This window comes from Neodiprion virginianus, chromosome 1 (assembly GCF_021901495.1).
Source record: "Neodiprion virginianus isolate iyNeoVirg1 chromosome 1, iyNeoVirg1.1, whole genome shotgun sequence".
Taxonomy (NCBI): Eukaryota; Metazoa; Arthropoda; class Insecta; order Hymenoptera; family Diprionidae; genus Neodiprion; species Neodiprion virginianus.
Window position 1 is genome coordinate 34,177,435 of NC_060877.1, and position 15,111 is coordinate 34,192,545.

Here is a 15,111-nt window from a genome sequence, read left to right on the forward strand (position 1 = left end):
AGTTTGACGCAAGGTTTGACGCACGTGCCCGGCGCTGAAATCTGTCAAAGTGCTGAGTGATGAGAAATGTCAGAGTAAAATCTTTGGTGGAAGAGTTATGAGTTTGTATCTATAATTTGTTCGAAAAACAAGTCGCTGCAGATTCAATCTTCGATGCTGTTCTCGGTTTGAAGTGTAATAATGGATACAAATGAAGCGAGGTTAGAATCGTGTATCCAAACAGAGGATTGGGAAACGTTATTGAGCATTCTGAAGCCCAAGTTTTTTCCGAGGGCTGAAAATGGGTATGTTAATAAGTCGTGCGTAACGAGTCGCGAAATTTCAGATCCTGACAACGGTATATTTACAAAAGATGGTATCATAACCTCAAACTTACATTATGTTCTACCTCTTAATTTCAAACTTCGTTTATTTTTCAGAAAATTAGTGAATCCACTCATTGTCGCCAGGATATCTGACGCCCTGACAAACTCTCCCAGGAATGTGCCTATGAGGGTAAAGATAATGCTGATAAAATGCTTGATGAATTCATGTGTGAACGGCTATACTCCCAAAGAATATGATGCGAACACATTAACACCTATGGAAAGTGAGGATTTTTACGCAGCTCTTGGGAGAAATTACGCTAAGGTTTCCATTGGCGACTCAACAGACGAACATGGTTATCCTTTCCTTACTCATTTTCCTTACAACGGTGTGGCCAAGTGGGCTGCCGACTACGTTGTGCAACATTTATTAGATGTGAGAAAATTATCTGATGACGAACTCGAACTTCTCAGACTATGTGTACAGTTTCTATGTAATCTTTGTAAATATTCACCACCTGCCATTCACGACGAACGCTTTAAGGAAGCAACGATGTAAGACGTTAGATTATTTAGATGAGAGTCTGACTAAATTTTTTCCTGCATATTGATGTATGTATTTTTACACAGGATGCTCATTCGGCACGATCATTTTCCAGTCTTGAGGGCAGCCTGCGCTTTCATTCATAACGTTCTCACTGTTTGTGAGGAAAACTATTACTCTGAAACAGCAAAGAACGAGTTGACGATATTGTTAATCAAGCCAGTCAAATTGGGAATTCCATCAGCAACCGATGCTCTAAAGTACTTATTGGAAAATCCTGGGAGGCTTCAAAACGTTTACGACAAAATATTGATCGAGGACAGGCTTTATTTGCTGGAATTTCTCCTGCAGGAGTTGCGTAACTCTGAGCTTAATCTTTCCCAAGAGGTTATATCTTTTTTATCAGAACGCTTCAAGAAAAAGAGTGATTTGGTACTGAAAACGGTGAACTCGTATTTGGACGGCACTGAGCCGATGGAGATCACAATACTTTTGGATATACTTGGAGTCGTTACGTCGAGAACATCGTCCAGTAACTATTCTAATAATCTTCAAGAAGACAAAAGCCTGCTAATCAACTGTATATGTGAGTATGCCTGATCACTGTCTATTATCGGAAAAAGAAGTATGATCTCATTAAAATTAAAAAGATTGCAATATTTTCAGTCTTATTGAAGTCGTTGCACATGGTTGGCAGGGAATCTGACAATTTCTTCACACCTGTGCAAAAACTCAGCGAGCTCGCACCGAGTGGAAAAAATTCTTCTGGCCACCAAACCAACGATATCCAGTCTCATCCCGCTTTCGGATTTAAAGCTGGACTGATTCGAGTTATTGGAAACATGGTACACAAACATAAGGCTAATCAGGAGTTGGTGAGTGAAAGGAACTTGATTACCGAATCATCGTTTGTCGATTTCGGTATCATAGAGTCAAATAATTTATCTTGTCACGGAATCATGAGTTTGAAGCAATTTTAAAAATAAGCCTTGCCTCAATCAATGCAAATTTTGTTTTTACCAACGTTCGCTATACGAGCTCATCAGTAGTCAGCTCTGTCTGCTTTATCGTCTGCTTATTCGTATTGGCAGTGATGGCATCCCCGGGTTATCGATATTCTTGTTCCTGACTTGAATCAGAGATTCTCTATCTAACCGACAGTCGGCTAGCCTCGTTATTATTGTCGATACAGAGACTACATATTTCTATTCTATCAGCGATCTATAGTATCGAGACATGTTAAAAGTACAAATTAGAACATAACATAACGAGAACCGTAATTTTAAAATGCCGCTAAATTTTGTCACCGTTGTAACGCAGATCAACAATAAACAGGGTATGGAAATCGATGGTGTTCGCGATGAAAAATCGATTCGTTTATCGTTTTATTACGCTTGGTAACGAACAAAGAGAGAATTAACTGCTTTAGCCCAGCTATTCGACACGGTCATTAGTTACAATCCGATACTTCATTAGGAATTTACAGTACACCGTAGCACGATCGCAATGGCTGCGGTAATTCATTGGCATATACGCCGTACAACGCGACTGCAACCTGGCTGTGTAAATGCTTACGATGTTCTGTCATGTACGAATGTGATCGTACACGTTACGTACCGATCAATCGTTCTCAAGTTTCGGAGAACCGGTCAAGATTACTGCTAACCCGTTCTCTCTCACATACCCACATAGCTACCCCTTAACAGCGAGCCACAGGCAATACGTGTACACAGTTTTATGCGAGTGAATTCGGCAAGGTGATTTCTCGAGTTTTTAGCATTGATCGAATTCGAAGTCATAGCTCAGCTATTCTTGCCATCGTTTCAGGTCCCGCGTAATGTCGCTCGATTACTGAGGAGTGCCGGAATTTATTGTACAGTCGAAATTAAATCGCAAGCCTGCCAATGGCGGCCATTTTAATTTTATATGATTTATGAAAAGTGTTCGAATTTAGAACAGTATTTTTTCCGACACAGGACGTGGACTTAAATTTATATTTCAGTGTTTATTCGAAAAGAAATTTAGGAAAACATGGTGGCAGTGTGTTGAAAATTGTTTTAAACATTCCGTGGAGATGTGGAAACATCGCAAAAATTGTTTCATAATTTTGTAACAGCTATTCTTGACCTCCTAACGCTGATTTGTCCCTGCAGGAAAATGGCTAACTTGAGCGCCCAGTGTCATTATAAATTTGTTGCAGCTTCGAGAAACTGACGGAATTCCGTTGCTCTTAGATTGTTGTAACATGGACGCAAGAAATCCACGTATCCTTGACAAATAATCGGATTGGCGCATGATTTAAGATTCCTTTCTTTTTATCCTTCAATTAAATGCCAAATTTTTCTTAACGCTTGAAAATTCAGTAATCATGCAGTGGACGATTCTTGCCATGAGAAATGTCTGCGAGAATAATCAATCTAATCAGGACGTCGTTCGAGGTTTGAATAAAGTCGGTGTGGCTGACAGCGCTGTACTTCATGAAATGGGATTAATTTTACACGACGAAGGAAAACCTGGCAAAGCTGTTGGAATTGTTCCTTTAAAACGAAATTAACTTGTTGAAGTTTTGAGGTAAATTGAACAACTGCGTTGTATAAGCATAAGTGAATAACTACATTCATCCGTATGAAAAAGAATGCACAGGTCCTATTGCATAACGATTTTGTAATCCGCCCAATTCTAACACATTATCGAATGATGAATTTCCATTTTGTGATGATTTAATCACCGGTTCTGATTCTTTTGAGCTGTCGATATATATGATGACTGATACAGGAAATCGACGATCGCGAAAAAGTGTATAGGTACATATAATGTATTAGGCTTGTAATATATAGCTTAAATATATTTAGCGTATGAATAAATCGATCATAAACATGTCGCTGGAGTATAATTCTTGATTGTAAAATCCTATTACACCTATAATTCGGCAATTACATCACACATTTGCCCAGCGATGTATATAATCGTGCGAAATGCGTTGTTTATACCATACGGGTCTACAATATACATATAAAAAGGTGTATAATGACAGTTACGTAAGATTTTTATGTGTAGTATAGGTATTTTTTAACGGTACAAGTTTCTTTCGGCTGATTTATGAATAGAAATAATTTCTACAAGCTTGCGCGTTTACAAGGAGGTAGAAAATCACTCGGAACTATCGTGCTACAAATCTTTGTCATTTCTGTTAGCCTCTCGTTTTATTTCCCCCCCGTCATTTTCTAACGTCGTATGCATAACTCCGAAGTTGAGGAATTAACTCCAGGAGATAGGAATATCCAAAGTGAGATGGGAACCGCGAAGAAAAAGAAACACGAGAAGAGGAAGCGAGCGACAGGTAGAATAATAATTTTCAATCGGTGAAACATCGGAAGCTATATTGAGGAAATAAATAAAGAAATTAAAATGATAAAGAAATAGGGAAAAATTGAGTAAATATAAAAGAGGGGAAAAATGTTACTTTTTCATTCGCCGTTTATCGCCTCATAAATATCTCGGACTTGAAATATTAGAAGTGGAAATTATACGGTATATTTCGTTTACTGCAGCGGGAAAGAGTTATTCCTCGTATAATAAATTCAATTCCCAACTATGTAGCTGTAGCAACATGTGGCTAAAGCAGCAGCGACTCGGCTCTTCGGTTACGACGAAATCAGATATACTTAATACACCGAAGCGATGTGAATTCACGAGCTCGAGTTGCCTGACTAGACGTACAATCGAATCACATCTAGACGTGTACAAGTTTCGCCAACTTCCAGCTCATCTCGTATCGCGTATTACGTTCACAACACACCTTCGGCAGAATTTTATTATTCTCTAAGAAAGGTACCTGAGTACATAAAGATATATAACAAGAAGTATGTACTTACACAAGAAGCGGTTCTAATGCAACGTGTAACGCGGTTTATATGCCTACCGTTCCCTCTAATCGGCATCGCAAATCGGCTTAAACTGACGGTGCTTTATGTTCTAGGTTCTAGTCCAGTAGACCAAAGCCTCGTGCCATGCGCTCGGATAAACGCTCCTCGCCGATTCGCCAAGAAGGAAGGAACGTGTTTTATGCCTTCTTCTCTCACAATGCCGCATTCGTTATATGTAACAGGGTTTCCATATTTGGCACGATGCCGTGAGAAAGTTGCAAATATTATATATATAGGCGACCGAAGTTATTTTTTTTATTTCCAACTTTCTCACACGCCTTCAATGAACACGCGCTTCAAGTAATCTTATCGTGTCAAGTTGTACATTCAATTTGAATATTAATGCGTTGCATTACATTTTACGCCATCAATCTTGTACTCGAGGCATTATTACAAGCGATTAACGTTAAATTTCACCGTCTGATTTGATAGCCGCGTCGATAATTACTCGTTTTAATTATAACACCTGCGAATTAATCCCCGAGTACGAAATTTGCAACAATTTAATTTCCGTTTGGCGCTTTGAAAATTGTCGATATATTCTGTATCGCAAAGTTGTTTCAAATTTCAAAACATCAATAAACTCATCACGAATTTTGGTAACATTTGTGTACAAAAAATTTTTACCACCTGCATTTTTCTATCCCATTTTTTTTATGTAATCAGCTTGTACGAGTCGACTTGGATTTTTTCCCGATGCAAAATACCGGACAGTAAGAAGCGCCGTTCATACGCGATGTGTGAGAGAGAGAGGGAGGGAGAGAGAATGAGTCAGTGTTACCGAAAAATATCGATAAATTAGTTGCGTAAGTGCTTTTACGAGATTTAAGAGTTTAATTACTCGCGTTTTAACTTCATCAATATTCATGCAACGCGTGTTACCAAGATAACTCTGGCATCGGATCGCAAGTTACTTTAGCACCTATATAATATAAATGCATACGTTGGTACATACATGATATTTTATGCATGTGTATCGATTATATAGCATACTCGTCGAAGATCAGCGACCATTATACCGCTTGCATAAACGGCACGTCGTCTGTAACAAGTATCACTTCTAATTACGAAAATTCCGAAGCTCATATTACGCACAGATGCAGCCAAGACGGGATTATTGTCTGTGAAAAATTCGATTTTTTATTTTGTTTTTCACAGAACACAAAAAAAGCACGTCGGGAAGACAGTTTTTTCGCGATACTTGTGAAAAATCTGAAACTAACAGGACTTGGCAACCAAGGATAAGAGTTTGTAAAGAAAATTAGCAATTTTTTTTTTTTTTTTGAAAAATCAAAAAAATTATATACAAACTGCGAAAAACATAATTCTTTGAAGAAATCCGGAAAAAGTAACAAGGAGGAAAAGGTATATGTTTGTCGGTAAGGCATTTAATAGCAATTTATTTCCAGTATCATTTCGTTGTAAAATTCTGTAAGTTTAAAATTTTTCATCAAGCCGTTTCCGAGACCATCGCGAGAGTTTCGTCAGACAGTCCGACAGATCGGCATTTGTGTAAAAACTTGTTGTTCGGATTCCAAATGTGTGAAAACGTGAAGATTCGTTGAAATTAAAAAAAGTGATTTTCGACCGAAACTAATACTTTTCTTTCATCGCCAAAGGCAATGAAAATTAAAAAAAGAGATATGGAATGAAGGGATACTGAGGTGTTTAGAAATTTTCTTTGGTACGATGTATCACTCGAAAATGACAAGAAATATTCAAATAGCCAAACCAGCATATTTTTAAAAAAATGTTCAACTTCTCGCTACAGTTTCTGCGAGCTTATAAGTTGCGCTGGCTTTGATTTGGTGCTATTCACAATTTTCCGCGGGGAGAAAAGCCAAGACAAAGGAAAATCGTGGTTATTAAACGACACGAAATATTCGAATCGGGCGAACGATCCGACAAAAAAACTGAAAGAAGCTCGTCGGATGTTTGAGTAAAATTGATTGTCGTTCTCTATGATTGAGACAGCTGCATGGAGCGTTTGAACAATCATTTAAATGGATCATCAAGCGGGAAAAAGAAAAGTACCGTACAGGCAAACTAGACCGCTTCTTCGATTCGGTTAATTAATAACATCTGACGTTGGACCGGATAGAATTAACGAGATCTTGTATTAACAGAGGCTGGGAGGAAACGAGCCAAAGTCGGTACCTAATAAGTCTTGCTTCTTGCGACTTGCGTCTTGCGGGACAGTAACGCGTGATTTCAATGCTGAACGCCTACGTTTTGCTCGCGTGTTGCTCTCTCAAAGTGCCGCCGTACCGGTAATATATTTCCTATTTACTCTCGGATTATTTCCTAACTTGTACCGCAACTCTGCCTTTGGTTAAAAAAACAAAAATATGTACAATACATATTATATACATACCTATATATATAATTATTGCCGACCGAAAATTATTGACAAAAGAATAAGAAATAAATGTACAAGTTTTCGCAAATTTCACACTTTCACCCACGCGTGGCAGAATTTTTTTTTTTTTTTTTTTTTTTTACCTCAAAAACCAATAGAAGAAATAAAGACGGAAAACCATCGACGGTTCGAGTTTGCTGATATTATTTTTACCTATTATCGTTTGTTGATAGAGGTAATTTTACCGCGGATTGCGCGTGAAATTATGGTACGTGAGGTATAACAGTACGTTGTACAATCGTAGAGGAGAAAAGTAAGCTATAGGTGTTGGTGTGACGCTAATTGACGGTCGCTAGGTAATTACTAATCAGTAAACAATCTTCCTTTTGATAATAATATTCTCGTCTTATTCTCATTTTTATTTCTTGTTCGTTTTTACGCGTTCCATGTTCGTGTTTATGCAGCATGTCTGCCTCAACACACGCGATCATTCAAAGATTACACGTATGATGAAAATTGTTTGGCCTGGCCCGCAGCTCAATTATTTAGTCTCATTAGGGAACCGATGATAATTAATCGTTGAAAGTCCCGTGACTCCTCCTCGATGCGTGGGCGGTCAAAGCTGATCGTTTCCGTCCGGTTAAAAACAAACCCACTGCAGGGTACCCGAACGAAACTTCCGCTGCATGGGATGAATTTTTGTTACTTCTTTTTTTTCAAACATATAACCTGCTCTAGGTTTACAAACATTGAAACTGGGCTCATTCATCGTCCGCGTACGCCGACGGTTGTGTACAATAATCATAAATAATTAACGCTTGGATCGCTGTATTTATAGAGAAGCGGAAACATCGCGTTGGAAGAAATTTTTTCCTATCGATAGAATTTGCAATATCCGGTTATACCTTTTTTTTCGATGCACCAAAATCGTGAGGCATCAATTACGTTTTGATAATTAATATTTTCCGATTACCGCGAGAATCACGTCGATTATTTTATAATTTGACGCTGGTCAGACCAGGCAATTGATTTTTTTTTTTCAAATCTTTGATCGCATCGTATTATTTCGACGATTTCTTTTCTGTTCGAAAAAAACGATACATTATTTCACGTTATTTATTCAATATTTGAAGACTTACAAAGCGGAAATCAATAAACCTTAGTTCGTGTTCGGTTGAAAGTGGAATTATGTAGAGAAAATTAATAACTTACGTAAAAGAAAAGGAAGAACAAAAGAATTTCAAACTGGCAAACTAAAACAACGGTGAAATTTTTATTCGAATACGATCTTTTTTTTTAAATCGATTTCTACCGATGTTTTAGCAAAGTTAAAGTTCTGTTGAATATTTTCTTTCGGAACAGAATTCATCTACCCAAAATTTGAATATCATTTGACATTAATCATTTTATTCTCCATCTTCGTATTAAATATTTCTTTTATTGTTAGTATATATAAGATCATCTCTACTGACTCATTCCGTACCATCCGCGGAACTAATCGATGAACATCGATGATCGTGCAATATAAATAAACAGTTATTAATTAGTATCTGATTACGAAACGTCAAATAAATTGAGAATACCGCTAATTACCCGAGGTATTATACACATGTAATAATGTTCTGGCATCGTCTTCCGCAATAACTCAGCCACCGCAGATATTATACTTAAAAAAAAATCACATCTCTTCCCGTCCCTAATGCGATCCCACCCACGCCTATTTATACAGTATATCCTATATCCTACGCGCGTGTCAAATTTATGTACCAAAACTAATCCGGCGGATCAAAACAGGCCGGTTATAAAAAGTAAAACATCTCTCTCGACGTATGAATGTTTAAATTCCAATCACGCGATTTTTCCTGCATTTTTTCATTCCGTAACTGCTCGATTTTTCCGAATTTCGAGATCTTCTCGGTTTATTCTACTCGTGTAATCGCGGTTCTCGGTTGATCCAAAGTGTGGACGAAGAGTATATACCGCAGAGTGGTGTAATATGGGCTTTATCTTTACGATCCCAAAGTTCTGGTGGGGAGAGCGCATGCGTTGAGTTTATGCCCAGAAACAGCAGGAGTTCTTATCAGAGCTCTCAGTAGCTCTACCTGCATCAATTATAATACATTAATATTCGGGATGCGTGGATACAGCTTCCTTCGTCTTCATCTTCATCTCCTGCTTCTTCGCTTTATTCCAAATAATAATCGGGTATAAAAGCTTTCCTCGTGAACTTGGATTTCGTATTTATAACTAATCACGACGTATCACGAAATTTTTAGGCAATTAAAAATTTTCGGTAATCCTCCCAGAGTGCAGCGTGTCTTCACGAGCAATTACTTCGATCGTGTATATACCACATATACGTATACGTACGCTCGTCGCATGACTTTGATTAATAAATTTTTTTTCCAAGACTAGAAAGTAAACGAGACTCCGTAAGTTGCGTTTCTATATCTCCACATATTGTAATATATTATACGCTTGATAAGAAACTTTATACCTGTGCATCTCTCATCTTCTCGCATCAGTTTCGTATGCCTACCACTAATTTACACTCGAAAATAATATACAGAAATATTTATGAACGAAGGGAAATTTCGTGGTTGATAAATTGTCGTCGTTGAGCTGATCGCAAGGAAACACGTGTTGCACATTTTCTTTATCGACCGTTTTCCTGTCGCCGTTTTTATTTTCGAGTTTTCGAATTTTGCGATTCAGAAACGAAGCTCTCGAGTACCGTACGCGCAGGTTTCCCGCCCGCAATCAGTTCACCGTAGTCATTGAGAGGATTAAAATCCTATTAGGGCCAACAGTATCCATTTTTTATCACCGAAATATCTTTCGTATCGTATTGTAGATATATTTGTGCTCATCTATCTACACTTGGATTTATTACTTGTACTCGGATATATTTAAGCCTTGCCCAACTTGATTTGAACGAACCACGAACCGATTAGATTGTCCAGAATTAAAATCTTTGAGTGCAGAGATTTGACTGATTTTAAACCGAATTCAAACGAAAATACACATTTTTCTCCCCACTTCTTAGCCTAAATCAGATGGTTTTACGTACGTACAAGAAATTTATAAAATGTCGAATAAATCGTGAATGGTAAAAATATGATGCGCATGACTGTGAATGGTGATTAAAAAATTGCAAAGTGCGTTGATTCGGAAATTTGAAGAATAATGTAATATCATCGTTCGAACACCGGATCGGAGCATGCTGGAACTACGAAGTCTACTTTTTCGGTAAGTAATTTTCTATAACAAATAAACTATTGCCTCAATTGTCATCCCCTGAATTTGGTTCTCTATATTATAACATTTCCAACAAAGTTTGGTACACACATCCCTCTTTATTTTCTCACCACCTCTTCCATCCAAGGATTTCCAGAGAGGTTGGAAATTGATACCAGACTCACGAAGCGAACACGTATTTAAAAAAACCGAAAGTCAATCAGCGGATTAAGTGCAAAGATAGATGAAATCCGGTGACTTAAGTCAAGCTTTTGTCGGGACAGACAATAGAGTCTAATATTCAAAACATTAACGAGATTATATAACTTATTCATACAGAGTGAGATTTTCTCCCCTATAATTTTCTAAGCTGTTCCATAGACGTAGCCTTTACACTTCACTCCGGATTCTACCGCAGAGCGTTAACGTATAACGCAGCTTGTGTAAAGTAGACGCGTTCTCCGAACCTCGACCTCGACCTCAACCTCAAACCCGAGAATCTCGGCTGGTCCGACGATGAGAGCCGTCTTTCTCCTCCGAAACCCCGAGCGTGTGTAGCGCCGATGCCGAACTACACCCGAAGCCAACTAATCCTAATCAAAAACTAACCACGCCCAATTTATCCGACAATTTATGTATGCCTCTTCGATTAGGTAGAGTGTAGGGGTGTACACGTGGCTACTCAGGCATGTCCGTACGATTCTGCTCATTACCAGCCCGGGATTTTTAGCGTTATAATGAATTTACCATTATTATATTTTACACCAGATATGATTTATCGCGTACGTATGTTTGTTGTAAGAAAAATCTTTAACGAGCCTCGAATCGATAGCCCCGGGGAATCTGGAATGCCTCGAGAAAATATTTATATACATATAACAATATTCGATTTAAATCGCGTATCGTTATGGGTGTAAGTTCGATATTACACGTACATCCTCGAGACGTACAAACAAGCCGCTTACGTATTCTTTTATTACTCAAATCACGTGGTACGGTGGGCAATAAAATTATACCGATTCTACGACTGTCCACGTCTCGCGTTATACGGGAATAATATTAATTGACCGATGTGAAAAATCCATTACCACCGATTAGCCACGCGTCGATTGGCGCAGCTGTCGCCGATTGACGTCCTGAATTATATCCACAATCCCATAAAGCGCGTCAGCTCGCAGGAATTATACGGATATTCCCTAAATCGTGCAGCACACAAACACACAAACACACACACACGCGCGCGCATACGACTGACACACCTTTACAAAGAGCATTCTCATAAGCTTAACTCATTTTTGTCTCTCGCCTCTTTTACTCTTTTCCTTCTCTGATCTCTCGCTGGTGGAATAATTCAGTTGAATTGAATTCTCAAAACACGTTTGTCAGCTGTGTGTGCATACCGAGCATAGGTACCCGATAATTCTCAAGTTATATTAGGATATCACGCTGCAGGGCGTGTTGGTCCTAAATTGCAGCTTGTAAAAATGTCCGTGCTCAGAGGGGGGCATAACGTTCTTATGACAGTAATGGTCCGCGCCTCAAGGATTAGACGGTGTATTTTTGGGTTACTTTTTGCCCTGCCACCACCCCGCTCGACTCGCGAATAAGCGCGACTTTCTCTCTTTTAGAAATTTCACGCTCACGCGTGTCCACGAATCTCTTTGAATTATTTCACTGTACGTTCTAAACGCGCTTTTATCCCACTTCGAAAACTTTACATCCTTAAAACTTGGCTTATTCACCGTCATATTCGTCCGCCTATCACCCCCTCCCTCTCTCCTATCAATGGTACCCTCTAATTATCCGGAGACCGCAGCACTTTAAGATCGTCCTACCTTCCAAAGACCCCCAAGGTTATCTCGCCCTGCGGCCTGACCACGGATTTCGAAGAGGTAACGTATGTACCTTTTCTCCTCGTGTTGAAACCTTCCTTCCTTTCTTCCTCCCCTCCTTGAAGGGCAGAGCCAAAAGACGATTGTTTTTCGATTCGTCGGCCGCAGAAAATCTCTTCTTTCACACGGCAATGTACCGCCTTGGATTCTATGGCCGCATCCGTTTTGCAGAACGTTCGGAAGGTCCTTGAGATTTAAAGTTGCAGGTTCACTTTTGGAGAAAAAAGCCCCTGGGATTTTTTGCCTTCATCTTTTCTCAAGCCCCGCACAAAGTGCCTGATAAATTCTCTCTTTCTTGGGTAATTTATCGACTCTTGCACGCGTTGCACACTTGCAGTCATCAGCCAGACGGTGTTGAAATGTCGCGACCTTACGGCAGTAACGGTCCTTCAAATGCCACGATGGCGTTTCACGCTTGAGACGAACTTTCAACCTCCGACGACGGCATCGATGACAAAGATTACGCGCGCCATTCGTTGTCAAAAGAGAAGAAGACCAAAGTTTTTCTTTCCTCTTTGGACAGCATCGTTGCTGCTCCGGCAGGCGCGACTGACTAAGATCGGCGATCGAATGAAAATTATTGTAAAAACGAGGGAAACATTCCCCAACATTTAGCGTAGGTACCAACATCGATAAAAGGATTTACAAACGCGGTGTAACTCAGATCTAGGTAAGGATAAAATAGCTCAGGCTGGACGGGATTCACGTATCGGGTATGGATGAAAAAAGATAACTATGCGAGAAGAAAAGGAAAAATACACGTCGATCGGTTTATAGATAAGCCCAATTAAATCGACGGGGTAAACGCGAGTCGAGGGAGCTGAGCTGCTGTGGCGGCGATAATCACTTGGTCGCATATTACGTACACTACGTAGCGCAGGTAGGTACGACACGTTTCTCAGTCGCGAGTGTATCCTTAAGTTTTGTCATTTCATTTTCATATTAGGTTTAAAAGGTATCTAATTAATTTGATTAATACTAGAAAGCTCTCGAGGTTGGCCGAAGCCCATCGTATAGCTGCGGTATGATTTAAACCGAAAAGAGGGAACCACTCGCCGGCTCACTTGAATACGAAAGAAGTCAAGAGACGGCCGGAATATATCGGAACTTATAGGCCTAAGGCCCACATCTGACATCGGCATGTGTACACATACTCGTGCCTTGTGTAGACATATCTGTATCCTGTTCCGTAGCCTTACCTTCGTACTCCCGGAGCCTCGAAACTCCGAGGATCATGTACGTAAAAAGAAGCGCGTCGGCCGTTTTCTCTCAGCGTAATTTCACCTCCTTATTCCGCTGTATCGAATGGGACGAATCAGGCCGGTAAAACTTCGTCTGCACTCCGCACTTCGATACGGAATTCATTCGAGATCACAGTCAAAGCACCGTTGCGTCTAATGTTATACGATAAAAGCTGGGTCAATTGTGGTCCGAACAGTCGAAACTCGAGAATGAAATTTATTCGGAATCTGCAGGGTTAAGAGTCGAAACTTTATGGAGGTTTGACTTCACCATTCCGAAATGCTCACTATTCGAATTTTTTGAATCTTCGTTCCTGACGATACGCGACATCTTCGTCAAACTGAATTATCGTTATTTAGAGTTTTGATCAGCACCTGTGAATTTGAATCGAATGATTACAGCTGATATGAATATCTCCCACTCAGGGTAAACGTAAAACCCGTCCAATTTTTCAGCATCATCAACTTAAACGTGGTTCCGAAAACGATTTAAAACCGTACTATGATTGAAGTGTCCTGGACTGATGGCTCGATTTTCGCCGAATGGTAAATTTATCATCGTAATGAGAAACTGAATTCCTGATAACACCGAATAAATCGATCATTCGCGCTGCGCTTCTCAGGACTCGAAGCAGTAAGGGTGAAAAGGTGGTTACGCCCCTTTTGCAAGTTGGGTTTTCTCCCAGGCGTGGATAATGGGTTCTTATTATTCAAAGGTTCCCGCACGTCCGTCGAGAAAAAGCATTTCTCAAACAACCCTCCGATGTCCAACGCCGTTTTTCTTCTCTCATATATATATATATATATATATATATATATATGTATATTTTTTTTTACACTCATGCTTTTCCTCACTCACGAATCCTTCCGAAAGTTCGGTCTGCGCGCCGAGTTGATCAGAGAATATCGACAGACCGTTTGTAAGATTCGTGACGGAATTGTGTATTAATTGTGATAAATCTACCGACTTCGAGCGAAGGGCTGAGTTTATACTTTGACAAATGTGACGAGGATGGATCCAGTCAGATTGTAAACAATTTTTAAAAAGAAGATAAAAATGAATCGCTCCGAGGTTTCAAGGCGTGAAGAACGAATCAGTGATTCGATCGGAGTCCAGGCCTTAAAAAATGCACTGCACACCTTTTTCTACAGGTTGGAATTTGGATGGAGCGGTGATTTGATTGAAAATTTTATTCCGAGAGTGAATCAGCGGAAAGATATAACGCGAGATTATTCCGAAATAAAACGGATGACGTTATATAAAATCGATCTCCCCGATGTGATATTCGGCCGGACGTGGAGATGAACGCGCGTCAAGTAAACCCCATAAAATTCTAATCGACAGTCTTTGGAACGGCTCCCGGACGGCTGGCTTTGTAATTAAATTAACCGCGAGAAAAATAATTGTTTATAGACGATAAAGTCTTCGGATAGCTGAGCTCTCGATCCGGGGGGAATCCGAGAGCGTCTCTTCCGAATGCAGCTGAGCGTAATGGACCCGGGGAGATAACGAACCGGAGGGATAAATCGATGAAGCAGGTTCGGGAATCCGCACCGAGATTAGAAGTACAGCTTAATGGCCATTTCTTTCGGGCTGATTCCCCATC

General features: G+C 39.7%; 2 protein-coding genes across 3 annotated transcripts in view; both read left to right on the forward strand.

The window, feature by feature from the left end:
* The first annotated feature begins 9 nt into the window (after nucleotides 1-9).
* Nucleotides 10-5,353, forward strand: LOC124310392 (uncharacterized). Of its 2 annotated transcripts, XM_046774273.1 has the most exons (7): nucleotides 10-284; nucleotides 420-860; nucleotides 936-1,435; nucleotides 1,516-1,724; nucleotides 3,050-3,113; nucleotides 3,213-3,420; nucleotides 4,829-5,353. In XM_046774273.1, the coding sequence occupies exons 1-6, from the start codon at nucleotides 181-183 to the stop codon at nucleotides 3,401-3,403; spliced, it is 1,509 nt and encodes a 502-aa protein (XP_046630229.1). In that variant the 5' UTR covers nucleotides 10-180; the 3' UTR covers nucleotides 3,404-3,420; nucleotides 4,829-5,353. The 2 variants fall into 2 exon arrangements, with proteins under 2 accessions (XP_046630229.1, XP_046630228.1); XM_046774272.1 differs by lacking the exon at nucleotides 4,829-5,353 and having other exon boundaries at nucleotides 3,213-3,730.
* A 4,914-nt stretch (nucleotides 5,354-10,267) lies between these two features.
* The window catches only part of LOC124310393 (protein Wnt-2), a 70,082-nt gene continuing 65,238 nt past the window's right edge, over nucleotides 10,268-15,111 (forward strand). Inside the window, exon 1 of the mRNA XM_046774279.1 lies at nucleotides 10,268-10,383. Within this exon, the coding sequence (XP_046630235.1) occupies nucleotides 10,355-10,383 (29 nt within the window). The 5' untranslated portion in view covers nucleotides 10,268-10,354. The remainder of the gene's footprint in view (nucleotides 10,384-15,111) is intronic.

Coding starts and splice junctions, on each gene's coding strand:
- LOC124310392 (XM_046774273.1), top strand. CDS start 181: ATGGATACAAATGAAGCGAGGTTAGAATCGTGTATCCAAACAGAGGAT. Junction 285..419: donor TTTCCGAGGGCTGAAAATGG/GTATGTTAATAA, acceptor TTTATTTTTCAG/AAAATTAGTGAATCCACTCA. Junction 3,114..3,212: donor CATGGACGCAAGAAATCCAC/GTATCCTTGACA, acceptor TTGAAAATTCAG/TAATCATGCAGTGGACGATT.